Raw genomic sequence first — 15,293 nt, 5'->3', positions numbered from 1 at the left:
TGGCCATATATACAGGAACGTCCAACAAAGCTCGGGTAATTTCTGTTGGAAATTTCCATTTTGTACCCAAGAGGTCTCCGGCAGGGGGCAGTTAAATTTACCCCATATGTAACCATATCCTCAAATCCCCTCTCACACCCTGGTTCCGGGAAACTCTTTTGACTTCCATATTCAGGAGTCCTATTCCAGCCCTAAACTGCTTCTCCTTTCCAGTAACTTGGTATCCCCCGCCCAACGCCTCTGGGCTTGGGAATCCAGCCCCGCCTTCTCTGGCTGCCCCACACAGTGGGCCGGGCGGGCCGGGTAGGAGGGTATAAAGCTTCCAAGCTCAGCTGGCACCGCTTACACTAGTCCCGGCTGCAGCCCTTCGCTTTTCTCCGTAATTCTGCAGGGTCGTCCTGGCAACCAGTTGCTCAGCCAATCAGCACTTGGTACTACGATCCGCCCTCAACATCTGGAGCAATGGCGGGTGAGTGCAGCCAGCCGACTCCAGCCAGATTCATGCAGGGGCTTGCTATGAGTTTTGTTCCTTGCTTCAAAGAGGAAAAGTGAAGTGATTAGGGTCCTGGATGAGCCTTGACTAGTCTCTTGACTAGTCTTTGGAAGGGGAACTTCTGTTCCTAGCCAGAGGCAACGTTTATTCTGCAGCCCAGTATTGCCCCTTCACCATCCCTTCCCTAACAGAGCCACTCTAGCACCTTATTTGGACTATTTAGAGATAGGGCCTCACGTATCCCCGGTTGGCCTTAAAACTGCTGCATAGCGAAATCTGGCCACGAACTTAGGGTCCTTTTGCCTCCACTGCCTGCATACCAGGATTGTAGGTATGCATCGCCATGCCTGGTTTATATGGCCCTGGATACTAAGGTAAAACTCTACCACCTGAGTTCTGTGCACATCCCCAGCCTAGGCCAGAGAGTACTTAAGTATTTGGGAATAAGTTGCTAACATATAAAAATGCAGAGGCAATTTATAGGGACTCTTGCTGAGCTTGGCACACACCCTTAATTCCAGCATTCGGGAGGCAGAGGTAGGCAGATCTCTTTAAGTTCGAGGCCAGCCTGGTTTTCCTAGTGATTCCAGGACAGCCAGAGCTACATAGTAGAGAGACAAAGACACACACAGAGACACACACAGAGAGACAGAGACAAAGACTGTCTCAAAAGGGGGGGAGGGATTGTCAGCTTCTGGAAGAAAACTGGAAAATGAGGAGACAGAAGATGGGGGAGGGGCTGGAGCTAGGAAGTGGTATAACAGAACTGGGACCCAACTCCAGCCGGCCTGGCCCTGGAGAGTTTCCACTGTGAACTTGGTGGGGGAAATCTGATTTGCCATTTGGTCTATTTTTATGACTGTCTCCCCACTTTGCCATCATCCAAAGGGTAAGTGAGGGAGGGGGGTCCTTGAAGGTCACCACCACACTTGTCTGGTACCTAACTGACATCTACTGCTTTCCTGAGCAACTAGCGTCCAGGGCTTCCCCACAGGGGCTGGCCCTGAGTTTGGGCAGCACTAAGGTTTAGGCAGCATCTCCACAGTTGGTGCAGGATTCTACCTTTTTGTATGTAGTTCTTTTTCTTCTAAAACTACTGCAGCCTCCACAAATGCACTCAGGACATTACCTTGCTAGAAGTATGCTGGGAATGAGGGCAATGCTTCCAGGAAACTGGTTGAGAATGCCCACTAAGCTCTACCATGAGTGGCTGGGAGAAACAGCAGGGAAGAGTTTTCAACAGCTGGTAAGGCTATGTCTGCTATTTTCCCTTTGTGTACTGGTCTCCATTTATCTGTGAGGGATAAAAGTTCAAGACCCCTCCATTAGAATAGCAGACATCAAAGTGCCATGCATGTTATCTTATACCCCCATGCCTGTGATTCAGTTTAATGTTTCTTTATTCATTCACCCACTTGTTCATTTTGGCCAGACTAGATTCTAACTCAATCAGGTCTCCTGACCTTGAATTCCAGATCCTCTTGCCTCTCTCCCAGGTGCTGGGATTACAGGTGCATGCCACAAAGCCCAGGTGGTATAGTTTGTATCAAGCTGACAAAAACTAACCAGCACACATGGTTTTTAAAATATGAATTAGCCTGGTAGTGGTGGTACATGCCTTTAATCCCAGCACTTGGGAGGCAGAGGCAGGCAGGTCTCCATGAGTTAAAGACCAGCCTGGTCTACAGAGTTGCAGGACAGCCAAAGTTACACAGAGCAATCCTGTCTCAAAAAAAAAAAAAAGAAAAAAAGAATTCTGGAATTTTCAATTTGATATTTTTAAAACCTGTTGACCAACGGTAACTGAAACCATGGCAAATAAAACTACAGATTGGGGAATGGGGCGCTATTACATTTGATTCTATAACTACCCCCCTGAAGTGCTGGCACCTCCCCCTCCAATTAGAACTAGAATATTTTCTAGGCATAGAGAGATGACTCAATGGTTAGGAATACTTGCTGCTCTTGCAGAGGACACACATTTGAGTCCAGAACCTATGTTTGGCTGCCCGAGTGTCTAGAAACTGATGAGTGCTGCAATCAGTTTGGTTATCAGGTTATGGTTAAGGGGAAGGTTTTTTTTTTTTTTTTAATTATTGTAGATACGAGAGAACAGCCAGAGGCATCAGGAAGAGTCCAGAGCAGAGAGAAAAAGAAGTAGACTGAGCATGGTCAGGGCTCTCTGTGAGAACAGGGAGAACAGCCAGGGGTAGAAATAGAGGAAACACTGTGAGAAACAGGAGCAGAGCAGACAGTGAGAAGAACAGGGTTATAAGGAGAAATGAGTAGCTCCTGGGGCGGTGTGTGTGTGTGTGTGTGTGTGTGTGTGTGTGTGTGTGTGTGTGTGTGTGTGGCTGGAACCAGTTTAGGGTAGGAGACAGGAGAGGAAGCGAGAAGAGCTAGGATGGACTTTGAAACGTTCAACAGGGAGCCTGGAGGCCAAGCATGCTGTTATGTGCCACACATATGCTGATAGGTGCCACAGAAAGCCACATGTCCCTTCTGTCAGAGGTAAGGGAAATGACTCCCTTTGGCAGATGGGAACCACTTTCACGAGTTCCCGAGGAATGCTGGCTTTTATCCAACCACCAGAAATCCTCCTATAGTCCAGGCTGACTCATGCCTGGATATTTGACTGCCTTTGGAGTTTGGGAAATTGGAGTTTCCTGTGGACCTGACAACAATTACCTGTAACTCCAGCTCCAGGGGAGCATATGTCCTCTCATACTCCTGCGTGCACAAACATAAGTCATGATTTAAAATAAAGTGCATCTTTTAAAAGATAATTGCAGCTGGGAGGTAGTGGTGGTGGTGGCTCAGGCCTTTAACCCCTGCACTTGGGAGGCAGGCCGATCTCAGAGTTCAAGGCTAGCCTGGTCTATAAATTGAGTTCAAGGATAGCTAGGGCTACACAGAGAAACCGTCTTGAAAAGCAAAATAAATAAATAAATAATAACAGCCAAGCAGTAGTGGCATATGCCTTTAATCCCAGCACTTGGGAGGCAGAGGCAGGCAGATCTCTGAATTTGATTGAATTGGTTAACATTAACCAATTAACATCTGAATTGGTTAACAGAGTGAGTTTCAGGACAGCCAATGCTACACAGAGAAACACTGTCTCAAAATACGTAATACATACATACATACTTTTCTATTTGCTAGTCTTACAACTGGGCGTGATAGTGCACACCCATAATCCCCAGTGTTTATGAGGGGGAAGTTGGAGAGTCTGAAATTCAAAGACATCTTCAGCTACATATTGAGTTCAAGGTCAGCCTGGGTTCCAACACTTATCTAAAAAAAAAAAAAAAAGGTATACCATCTTACAGAACATGGCATATTTATGTGTACATACAAAATTAGAGCTATTGAGGAGAATGGGACCATTTGAATATTGTTTTTGAAAGAGGGTCTTATACTACAGCTGAGGCTGTCCTAGAACTCATGGCAGTCCTCCTGCCTCAGTTTCCCAAGTGCTGGCATTACAGAAATAGGCAATATAACTTAGTTTTATGTGTGCTCAGTAGCTCAGTCTTGAGATTGACTGGAATGTGCAGGACATTTGTTTTCCACTAACAGCAGGTTGCAGGGAAATTAGTAGCGTGGCTCTCCTGTGTTTCAAGTGGCTTGCTGTAGTCTTCTTGCCAGACAGACCATGTAGGTGGTAAATCTTTTACTGCTATGATATCACCATTAAAACACTTTCTTAGGGTGATTCCCACAAGTTTGAGGGCAGCCTGGGTTGCATAGCGAATTCCAGGTAAGGCTGGAGGAGAGCCTGAAACCCAGAAAGAAAGAGTTACTGGGCTTGGTGGAGAAAGCCTTTAACCCTAGCACTTGGGAGGCAGAAGCAGGGAATGATCTCTGTGAGTTCAAGGCCAGCTAGGTCTCTGTAGTGAGACCCTGTCTCAAAACAAACGAATAACTCTAATAAAACAAAACAAAGGCTCCTAGCTCTCTCTGCAAGAACATTATTTCTTTCTGGTTCCTCTGGTCACTCAGGTCTCTTGAGCTGGCATCCATGTAGCTGTGACGTGCAGTGCAGAGAGCTAGGAAGCACACTAGCTTTTAGATTGTCAGGATGCTGAAAGCAAGTAAAGGATGAACGATGGAGCAATTGATGAGGACAGAGGTGATAGTAAAAAATATAGAGACTCCAGACAACAGCTACCAAAATTTAGAGTCAGGGTTGGCAAGGTGGCTCATTGAATAAGGGTACCAGCCACTAGGCTTGATGACCTGCATTTCAACTCTGGGACTCATATGGAAAGACAAATCATCTCCTGTAAGTTCTGCCAACATATTCTCTCTCTCTCTCTCTCTCTCTCTCTCTCTCTCTCTCTCTCTCTCTCTCTCTCTCTGTCTCTCTCTCTCTCTCTCTCTGAACACATAAATAATGTAACTTAAAAGCATTTGGGAGGTAGTGGCAAATGGATCTTTACAAGTTTGGGGCCAGCCTGGTCTATATGACAAGCTCCAGGGCAGCCAAGGCCACATACTGAGATCTTGTTTCCAAAGCAACACAACAGACGAATATAGACCTGGAGAAGTGGCTCATTGGTTACACACACTGGCTGCTCTTGGAGAGGGTCTGGGCTCAATCTCCAGCACCCACATAGGAGCTCATAACTGTTTGTAGCTGCAGTCCCTCTGAGGGTTCTGGGAGTACATATACTGCACAGGCATACATGCAAACAAAACACCCATACCTATAAAATCAATAGATTAACATTTTAAATGTGATTTTAAAATTAATTTATTTTTCCCATGTGGCAGGGTCTCTCTATGTAGCTCTGGAACTCACTATGTCAGCCAGGCTGGCCTCGAACTCACAGAGCTCTGACTCTGCCTCCCAAATTCTGGGATTAAAGGCTTTCACCAGCCGGGCGTTGGTGGCACACGCCTTTAATCCCAGCACTTGGGAGGCAGAGGCAGGCAGATCTCTGTGAGTTCGAGGCCAGCCCTGTCTCCAGAGCGAGTGCCAGGATAGGCTCCAAAGCTACACAGAGAAACCCTGTCTTGAAAAAAAAAAAAAAAGGCTTTCGCTACCACACCTGGCCAAACATTATTTTTTTATATAGTTTTTACTCCACAGTAATGTGTCCCAAGTCCTCAGCCCCTGTGATACCTAATAGATGCCCAGTTAACAATGTGGCACAGATGAAAGGTTGGTTTCTGATGACGTGAGCATTTCAGGGGTTAATGGAGTGGAAATCAAACGCAGGTGCAGGGGGAGGAGCAAGAGTCTTCCGGGTTCAGGGTTCATGGAATAATCAACCCATCTGTTTCTGCGCAGCATGCCAGCAGGAACAAGGAGCATTGGCAAAATGGTGTTGTGGCTGCAAGGCTGGCTCTGTCCTAGGAGGTGTGAGGCTACAGGTTTGATCCGCAGGACCTGACAGAAAGTAGATGCTGAGTCCTTAGATCTATGTACTCCAGGGAGACTCAAGGCAAAGCAGAAGTTGAGCAAGCCGTGCTGCCCGTAATTCCTGCTGTTTCAGAACTCAGCTGCAAAACAAATAACATTTAGGTCTCTCATTACCCTGGAAGTTACTTCTGTCTGTGGAATAACTCAAACAAAAACTCAGGGCTGGAGAGATGATTTCGTTAAGAGTATTGGGCACCCAATCTAACAAACTGGGCACCCTACAAATCCCTGTAAATCCAGCTCCACTGGTTGGGGACTAAGTGTTCAATCCTCAAGCCTGTAGGGACTTTTTATTTTTAAAAGGCAGGGTCAGCCTTGGCTCTCAGGTTGGCCAGAACCTATTATCCTCCTGTTCCTGCCTCTCAAGTGCTGGGATTACAGACATGAACTACTAAACCTAGTTGGGTGGTGCATTTCATCTTCAAACCATAACAAATTGAAGCCAGAACCAAAGCATGCAAAACTCACACTCAACCCAATCGCATGCCTAACCTCATTCATGGATGGCTGCAGTGGACACAATGCTACAATCTCAATGGCTCAGTCTATGAAGTGCTTGTCTTGCAAGCACAAGGACCTGAGTTCAGATCCCGAGAACCTGTGTTTTAAAAAGAAGGCCAGGTGTGGAAGTATGTGCTTATATTCTCGGGAAAGTTCCAGGGGCTTGCTGGCAGCCAACCTGGCCTACTTGGTAACTTTCAAGTTAGTGAGAGACCGTGTCTCAATCAGGGTAGAAGTTGCCTGAGGGATGACACCCGAAGTGTTCTCTAGCCTCTACATGTACACACCTACACACGTTAGCAAATACACATACACACATACACACAAACTAGAATTTGACCACTGTGGTGAAACACGATGTAAGAACTAAATGGGGCATTAAAGAGGTGATTGGGGCAGACATGGAGGTCTCAGAATTTGGGAGGTAGAAGTAGGAGGACCAGGGGTTCAAGGTCACCCTATGTTACACAGTTCATTTGAAGCTAGCTTGGGCTACATGAGGCCCTCGGAAATGATCTAAGCCATTGCCACATCTGTGGATTAGTATGTGGAGAGAGAAGCAGTGTGGCTCTCACTGTGCATTACCCAGCACTGTTGTAGGACTCTTGCAGAGTTTCCCACCATCGAGAAGGACCCTCAGCAGGCGCAGCCTCCTCCCACCCTCTAGTGCTATGAATCACATATATCTTCACATGTAATATATTATAAAACCATGCAGTCTGTGGTATGGAGTTATAGAAACAGAAAGTGTGAGTGGTTGAATGAGAATGGCCCCATAGGCTCATACATTGGAATGCTCAGTCACCAGGGAGTTTGGCACCATTTGAAAGGATTGGAAGAATCAGAAGGTGTGGCCTTGTTGCAGGAAGTTTGTCACTGAGGGATAGGCTTTTAGGTTTCAAAGGCCCATGCCAGGCCCTGTGTTCCCTTTCTTCCTGAGGATCAGGATGCAGCTCTCAGCTACTGTTCCAGTGTCATGAGTGCCACCATGCCCCCACTATGATGATAATGAACTAACCTTTTGAAACTGTAAGCCAGCCCACAGTTAAATGCTTTCTTTTATAAGAGTTGTCTTGGACATGGTGTCTCTTCACTGCAATAGAATAGTAAGAGGGTAAATGAGCTAAGACAACTACCAGTTATCACTTCTTCCCTTACAATCCTTGACTTCCCAGCTCCGGAAGCTTTGCTGGTTGGTACAGATGGAAAAGCTGAAATCAGAAACACTCTATCTAAAATCCAAAGTGTTTTTAATGGTATTAAGGATGCTAGGCAAACTCCACAACTAGCTTTTTTTTGGAAACTTTTTTGGGTATTGACATGATGTTCAAAATATTTTGGATTTTGGAACCCTCTGGCCCTCAGATTTTAACAAATGAATTCATTGCATATATGGTGTGCGTGCGTGCGTGCGTGCGTGTGTATGTGTACATAGTCCATGTGGAGGTCAGGATAACCTCAGAGCCGGTTCCTTCCTTCCACCACATGGATCCTGGGGATTGGCCTTAGGTCATCAGTCTTGTCAGCAAGCGCAGACCTGCTGAGCCATCTCACCAGCCTGAACTTCAGATTTTCAGATTAGGGCTGTTTAATTGATAATGTTAGCCACTATTCCTTAGTCGCTATTCTCCAGTCTGAAAAACTACAATGGAAACATGTCTGGCCCTAAGCATTTGAGATGAGAGACTCATTTGGTCTGTTTGAATTTTCCTTCCACGTCTCACCTTATTATGTCTAAACAGTAAGAAGAGCCCTGATTGTATTGGCCCATTCAGAGAGGACATCGTTCAACTACGCCATGAAGGAGGCTGCTGTAGAGACTCTGAAGAAGAAAGGATGGGAGGTGGATGAATCTGACCTCTATGCTATGAACTTTAACCCCATCATTTCCAGAAAGGATATCACAGGTAAGAACTGTCTCTCTCCATTGACAGTGGACCCTGTGGCCCAGACTCAGCCCCTCTTTCCTCCCAACAGGTAAGCTGAAGGACGCAGAGAACTTTCAGTACACTTCAGAGTCAACACTAGCATATAAGGAAGGCCGCCTGAGCCCAGATATCGTGGCTGAACAGAAAAAGCTGGAAGCTGCAGACCTCGTGATATTTCAGGTATGGCCAGGACAGAAATCGTAAGAAAGCCATGTCTGGGGTGTTTGTCCTTATTGTCCTAGACCTGACACTTTCTGCATTCTCTCTGAATAAGTAATGTCAGTCAGGGGTGGCATTGCATAGGCTCACAGATAATGTGCAGCTGAACTGCCTACACTTTGTGTATTTATTTAAATTGTGTGAGTGTGTGTGTGTGTGTGTGTGTGTGTGTGAGTGAGTGTGTGTGTGTGTGTGTGTGTGTGTGTGTGTGTGTGTGTGTGTGTAGGCCAAAAGATGGAATACCATTGCCCTGGAGCTCAGCAATGCAGCTAGGATGGCTGGCAAGAGAGGCCCAGGAATCGACCTGTTTGTACCTCCCCACTTCCCTGTTACTGGGATTAGAAGCATGCCATGGGCCACAGCCTTTCACCTGTGTGCTCGGGAATTGAACTCAGGCACTCATACTCGTGAGACCAGTTCTTTACCGACTGAGCCATGTCTCTAAGCCCTGCAAATTCTTTGTCCTGGTTTTCTTCCTGGATGTGTTCATGAGCTTTGAACCATGTTTTGAGGAGAGTAAAGACTGGAGCAGGCCCTTCTCTGCTTTTATTGGGACCAGAGGGCAAGTAAGATGCAGTTTTGAGGTGCTGGGGATGAATGCCAGGACCTCATGCCTGTTTGCTAGGCCAGTGCTCTGCCACTGAACAGTAGCCTAGATACAACTTCCTCGTGGGGCACCTGATAAACCTTAGCCACAGTGGCCAGTGATCTGCATTTTGAGGGGCTTTGATTATTCTAGATAATAGGACTGTAGATCTGTGAGCACAAGGGAGGCACGGCGTCTTGGGAGGACGCCTGCTAACACAAGCTCTTGGAAAAATATTCAGCCATTCCTCGAAGAGGCAAACTCGCCTGCAGCCCTTGCTACTTGGACTTTTGCCATCAGGTGGATTTCATGGAAATAGATCTGATTTGCATGTGACTTTATTCACACCCAGCCAATGGTTGTAGTTTTTAGGAGAAAGAGAGAGAGAGAAAGAGAGGGGGGGGGAGAGGGAGAGACAGAGACAGAGACAGAGACAGAGAAAGAAAGCCAAAATCAAGGATAGAATTTTCTCTTTTCTTATTGAGTTATATACTACCATATATTTTTCTTTAGTTTTTTTGTTTTGAGACAGGGTCTCTGTGTAGCCCTGTCTGGTTGGGATTATGCTGAACAAGCTGTCGTAGAACTCACAGAGCTGGGCTTTAAGGTGTGTTCAACTATGTCAGGAAAATGTATTTTTTAAATTATGTAGGCTGTGTGTTTGTGAGTGGGTATGTGTATGAAGGTGTAGGGGCCTGTGGAGACCAGAAGTGGATGTTGGGTCCCTTCGAACTAGATTTCTGAGCCATTTAACATGAGTGCTGGGGCTGAACCTGAGTCATCTGGAAGAGAAGTAAGTGCTTTTAACCTGTAAGCCATCTCTCCAGCCCTGTGTTTCTTTTATTTTGATTTTTTTTTTTTTTTTGAGACTGGGTCTCCCTATATAGTCGTGGCTGACCTGGAACTTGATATGTAGACTAGGCTGGCCTCAAACTCACAGAGATCAACCTGCCTCTGCCTCCTGAGTGCTAGGTCACGCCCCTGGCCCCTGGTTACTCCTATTTTGTTAAAAGCACTAACTTTTCTTGAGGGAATGACAAGGGCAAAGGTGCCCTATGGTGATACTGTGGACAGCTGCTTAGCACCTGAGTGCTTCCTGGCCACATGGGGGAAGGACAGGCAAGGGAGTGCCCTGAGTTGACCTCCTGGCTGTTTTCTGTCCCACAGTTCCCTTTGCAGTGGTTTGGAGTGCCCGCCATTCTGAAAGGTTGGTTTGAGCGAGTGCTTGTTGCAGAATTTGCCTTCACATATGCCACCATGTATGACAAAGGCCCTTTCAAGGTAGGTGAACCACTGGGCATTCTTGGTAGATTCTACCCTGAGCGCACAGACCTGGGAGGGATGAATTGTACAGCTCTTATAAATCGAATGTGTGATGTTTTGGATTTGTTTGATTTTTTTTCATTCACTTATGCATTATTTTATGTATAAGGGCATTATGCCTGTTTGTATGTCTGTCTGTGTACTACATGTGCGCAGTGCCCAAGGAGTCCAGAAAAGGACATCAGACCCCCTTGTGGGTGCTGGGAATTGAACCTGGGTTGAAGGGAGAGCAGCGAGTGCTCTTAACCCCTAAAGCATCTCTTCATCCCCTATTTATTTATTTATGTGGGAAGGACATACACATGCCTCAGTGTGTATGTGGAAATCAGAGGTCGACTTGCAGATTGGCGGGAAAGACTCAGGTTGTCAGTCTTGGTGGCAGGCACCTTTACCAGCTAAGCTATCTCACCAGCCTTTGTTGTAAATATTCCAGAAAAACATGAAAAAGTGAGTGTTGAGGGGATTAATGAGTGTCGAAGAATAGATGAAACTAGACTTTAAGATGTTTGGTGGACACTTTTTTGGGCTGTTCTCTTCATGTTTGAGATTTTCCATAATAAAAATAAAATGGAAATTTTACTGACATGGTGGTAGGCACCTAAAATCCCATTTGGGAGGTAAAGGCATGAAGATCAGAAGTTCAAGGTCATCCTCAACCAGAGAGTTTTAGGTCAGCCTGGGATACATGAGATTCTGTCTGGAAAAAATAAAACAAACAAACAAACAAAAACCTTTGTTGTGGTCTTTTGCGAGCCATCCACCATGGTGGGTGGGTGAAAGACCCGAGTTAACATGGGGTTAGCTCGTTAAATTACAATAAAGCCTTGTGCAGTTTGCATCAAAAAAAAAAAAAAAAAAAAAAAAAAAAAAAAAAAACTTTGTTGTTTGGAGGCCAAATAGTGGCAAGAAACATCTTGTGACTTTTTTTTTTTTAATCTAAATAAAAAAAAAAAAAAAAAAACGACACAGGGTCTCACTTCCAGGCCAACCTGGAACTCACAGAGACCCACCTGCCTCCTGGGTGCTGGGATTAAAGGCGTGCGCCACCATGTCTGGCCATCTCCTAACGTTTTAAGTGAGCTGGTGATCTGTGCTGCAGTCATGGCTATCCACAGCCACAAGCAAGTCACAGCTGCAGTTGGGGCATGTGCAGAGTCACGCTGAGGCTGCAGAGGAGCTGAACAATAGGTTGGGCTCATTAGCCCCTCTCCCTGGGGCAGTTCATTAACTCCCTGGGACCCAGGAGAGGAGGGGGTGACTCTTGTTTTCCCTTTCAGAATAAGAAGACCTTGCTTTCCATCACCACTGGGGCCAGCGGCTCCATGTACTCTGTTCACGGTGTCCACGGGGACATGAACGTCGTCCTGTGGCCAATTCAGGTACCTCGTTGTCGGTGAACTTCCAGGGGAGTTTGTTAGCTGAGCATTCCTCAGAGTCCAAACCTCCAGACAGTAACCGAAAACTGACCCAAGGTGTGAGGAGAAAATCCTGGCAACGGTGCAGCAGCACCCGAGCTTTCTTCGGGGACTTGTGACATAGATGACCCAGCCCTCTGGGGTACAACATGGTCAAACAGTCTCTCCTAACCAACGTGCACCGACCCTCAATGTGTGGAGCCAAAGCCTTGGTCTCTGCAGTCTTTTGGAATTGTATCTCCAGCTCCAGAACAACAAAGTGTGTGTGTGTGTGTGTGTGTGTGTGTGTGTGTGTGTGTGTGTGTGTGTGTGTGTGTGGTGTGTGTGTGTCCCCGCCTCCCATCGTGGCTTGGCATGCTGGGATTGCAGATTCACGCCACTGCATTCACTTTTTTTTTTTTTTTTTTTTTTTTTTTTTACAAGCGTTCTGGGTTCTAACTAACTCCATCAGTATTGCAAGGCTGGTACCTTTACTCTCTGAGCCATCTCCCCAGCTCTTTCTTTCTTTCTTTCTTTCTTTCTTTCTTTCTTTCTTTCTTTTTTTTTTTAAGGGGTGGTGGTGGTTCAATGTGGTGTGTCATGGGCTGGAGAGACTGCTCAGCAGTTAAGAACACTGGCTGCTCTTCCAGAGGACCCAGGTTCAATTACCAGTATCCATATATCCATTCCCAGGGGATCCAACACCCTCACAGACATACATGCAGGTAAAACCCCAACAACGCACATAAAATAAAAATAAATTATTTAAAAAGGGGCATCTCATTAAGTAAGCCCAGGGTGACTTGAACTTGTGGCAATTGTGCCTCAGCTTATTGGGTGCTGGGTTTAAGGCATGGACCAGCACATCTGGCTCCCCAGGACAAGGTAAGAACTGTGTCCACTCAACTTGCCTTAGAGGTGGGCTTTGGGGCCGTTGGACCCTGACGATGATGTCTACTGAGGGAAAGGGATTGGAGAAGAGAGTGAGTGAGGTGGGCAGTGGAGGGATCATTTGTAAAGATGGAACTCATGGTGTAGGGAGGCAGGAAAATGCACATCCACATACCCTGGCACGAGCCAGTGCCAAGGAGCAAGCACTCTCCCCAGTGTAACAGAACTTCCGACTGTTTTGGCAGAGGATCCAGGTTGGCACAGTTTCAAGACTGTATTCATTCAAAGGAAAGCTTCACCAAAGAGGCTAAATGAGGTAACAGGAAGGGAGGGAGAGCAGAAGGTAAGAGAAGGAACTGTGACTTCACCAGGGGTACCTCAGGCCTCTGACTGGATTTTCTCTCATTGGCAAACCCAGATCACCCTTTTAAAAGAATTTTAAAAATTTAGCCAAGTGGTGGTGGCTCATACCTTTAATCCCAGTACTGGTGAGGCAGAGGAAGGCAGATCCTGTGAGTTCGATGCCAGCCTGATCTACAGAGTGAGTTCAAGGACAGTCAGGGCTACACTATCTAGAAACCCTGTCTCGAAAAACAAAAATGATTTTTTTAAATGTAATTTAATTTTTATTTTATGAGTTTTGCCTGCATGTATCTGTGTAGTGTGTGTATGCAGTGTCAGCGGAGGCCAAAAGAGGACATTAGACCTCCTGGAACAGGTGTTGCCACCATGTGGGTACTGGGAACACAACCTAGGTCCTCTGGAAGAGCAGCCAGCGCTCTTAACCACTGAGCTCTCCCTCCAGCTCCAGGACTGTTTGTTGTTGTTGTTGTTGCTGCTGTTGTTTTTGGTTTTTCCAGATAGGGTTTCTCTGTGTAGCTTTGGAACCTATCCTGGAATTCGCTTTGTAGACCAGGCTGGCCTAGAACTCAGAGATCCTCCTGCCTCTGCCTCCTGAGTGCTGGGACTAAAGGCGTGCACCACCACCACCCAGCTTTTTTTTTTTTTTTTTTTTTTTTTAAGATTTCTATTTATTTATTTTACTGCTCCGAGTGTGTGCTACATAGGTGCCCCACAGCGGTCAGAAAATGTCATCCAATCCCTTAGAGCTGGAGTGACGGTGGTTTTGAGTCTTTCCACATGGGTGCTGGGCACCAAGCTTGGGTTCTCTGAAAGAGCAGCAAATCTTCATGGTTAAGCCAGCTCTCCAGCCCCAAGATCAGCTTCTGATACTTATTTACAGTACAGCCTGTCTGACTGCTCCTGAAATTTAGCTTTGTATTCTTTGTCTCTTTTAGAGTGGCACTCTACATTTCTGTGGCTTCCAGGTCTTGGAACCACAGCTGGTGTACAGCATTGGCCACACCCCACCAGATGCCCGGACTCAGATCCTAGAAGGGTGGAAGAAACGACTGGAGACTATCTGGGATGAGACACCACTCTATTTTGCGCCAAGCAGCCTGTTTGACCTAAATTTCCAAGCAGGATTCTTACTGAAAAAAGAAGTTCAAGAGGAGCAGAAAAAGAACAAATTTGGCCTTTCTGTGGGCCATCACTTGGGCAAGTCCATTCCAGCTGACAGCCAGATCAAAGCTAGAAAATAAGGGTGTCCCCCACCCCCAACACGTAGTTAAATCTAGTTATTGTTTTTCCAGCTTGCTAGCTTTCTTTTGTTTTTTTCCCCTTATTCCACAAGGATAGGAAAATAAAATAGGCTCACACCATACATTTTGGAAAGTTCTGTCATCGAGTGTATGGCTATGACAGCAATATGACTGAAATCAGATTATGTGCCACAGGTCACTTGGGATATGAAGCAGGGTGGATTAGGGTGGGAAGGAGGTATGGGAGCTGGAAGATATTCCTTTAGGTCATCGATGCAATGTATTCCCTTTCTTAGGGCTAGCCCTGGCTACATGGCAGCCAACTCTCAGAGATTTGTTTCTTTTAATTACCTCTCTGTGGTTTAGGGCAGAGGGGAATTGCTCTGAGAAAACCATGACTGAGGGACTGACTCGTTTTAGCAGTTAGCAAGCTGAAGCCTGTTTATGATGCGTCCTGGTTTCAATTACTGAGCAGTGACTGGCTTGTCTCCCAGGGGGGTTTCTCTCTTCTCTTCTCTGTCTTGTACACAGTGCACACAGGTCTTGGGAAATGAATATTAAAACAGGTCTTGGTCTCATTCTTCTAATTCATTTTTTTGCAGAAATAAATGACCACAGCAGGGTATGGTGGTACACGCCTTTAAGCCCTCCAATACTTAAAAACAATAGCCCACTACTGAGCTGGAGAGTCGGTTCAGCAGGTAAGAGCGCTTGTTGCTCTTGCCCAGATCCTGGATTCATCTTCCAGCCCAGACACCTACATAGAAACTAATGGCTGTTTCTAACTCCGTTCCAATGGATCCAATGCCCTCTTCTGTCCTCTGCAGACACCACAGGCACACAGTGCACAGACATACATGCAAGCAAAACATCCATACACATAAATCCTAAATCCAAAACAACAACAAAAAAACTATAGCCTTCTA

At 46.1% G+C, this 15,293-nt stretch overlaps 1 protein-coding gene across 1 annotated transcript; it reads left to right on the top strand.

Annotated features, from left to right (window-relative positions):
* The first annotated feature begins 310 nt into the window (after positions 1-310).
* On the top strand, positions 311-14,945 carry Nqo1 (NAD(P)H quinone dehydrogenase 1). The gene is made up of 6 exons (XM_027405950.2): positions 311-469; positions 8,165-8,329; positions 8,400-8,530; positions 10,323-10,436; positions 11,756-11,857; positions 14,062-14,945. The coding sequence occupies exons 1-6, from the start codon at positions 463-465 to the stop codon at positions 14,365-14,367; spliced, it is 825 nt and encodes a 274-aa protein (XP_027261751.1). The 5' UTR covers positions 311-462; the 3' UTR covers positions 14,368-14,945.
* Positions 14,946-15,293: the final 348 nt, after the last annotated feature.

The sequence above is a fragment of the Cricetulus griseus genome, chromosome 3, assembly GCF_003668045.3.
Source record: "Cricetulus griseus strain 17A/GY chromosome 3, alternate assembly CriGri-PICRH-1.0, whole genome shotgun sequence".
Classification (NCBI taxonomy): domain Eukaryota; kingdom Metazoa; phylum Chordata; class Mammalia; order Rodentia; family Cricetidae; genus Cricetulus; species Cricetulus griseus.
This window is presented reverse-complemented; position numbering and strand designations above follow the sequence as displayed.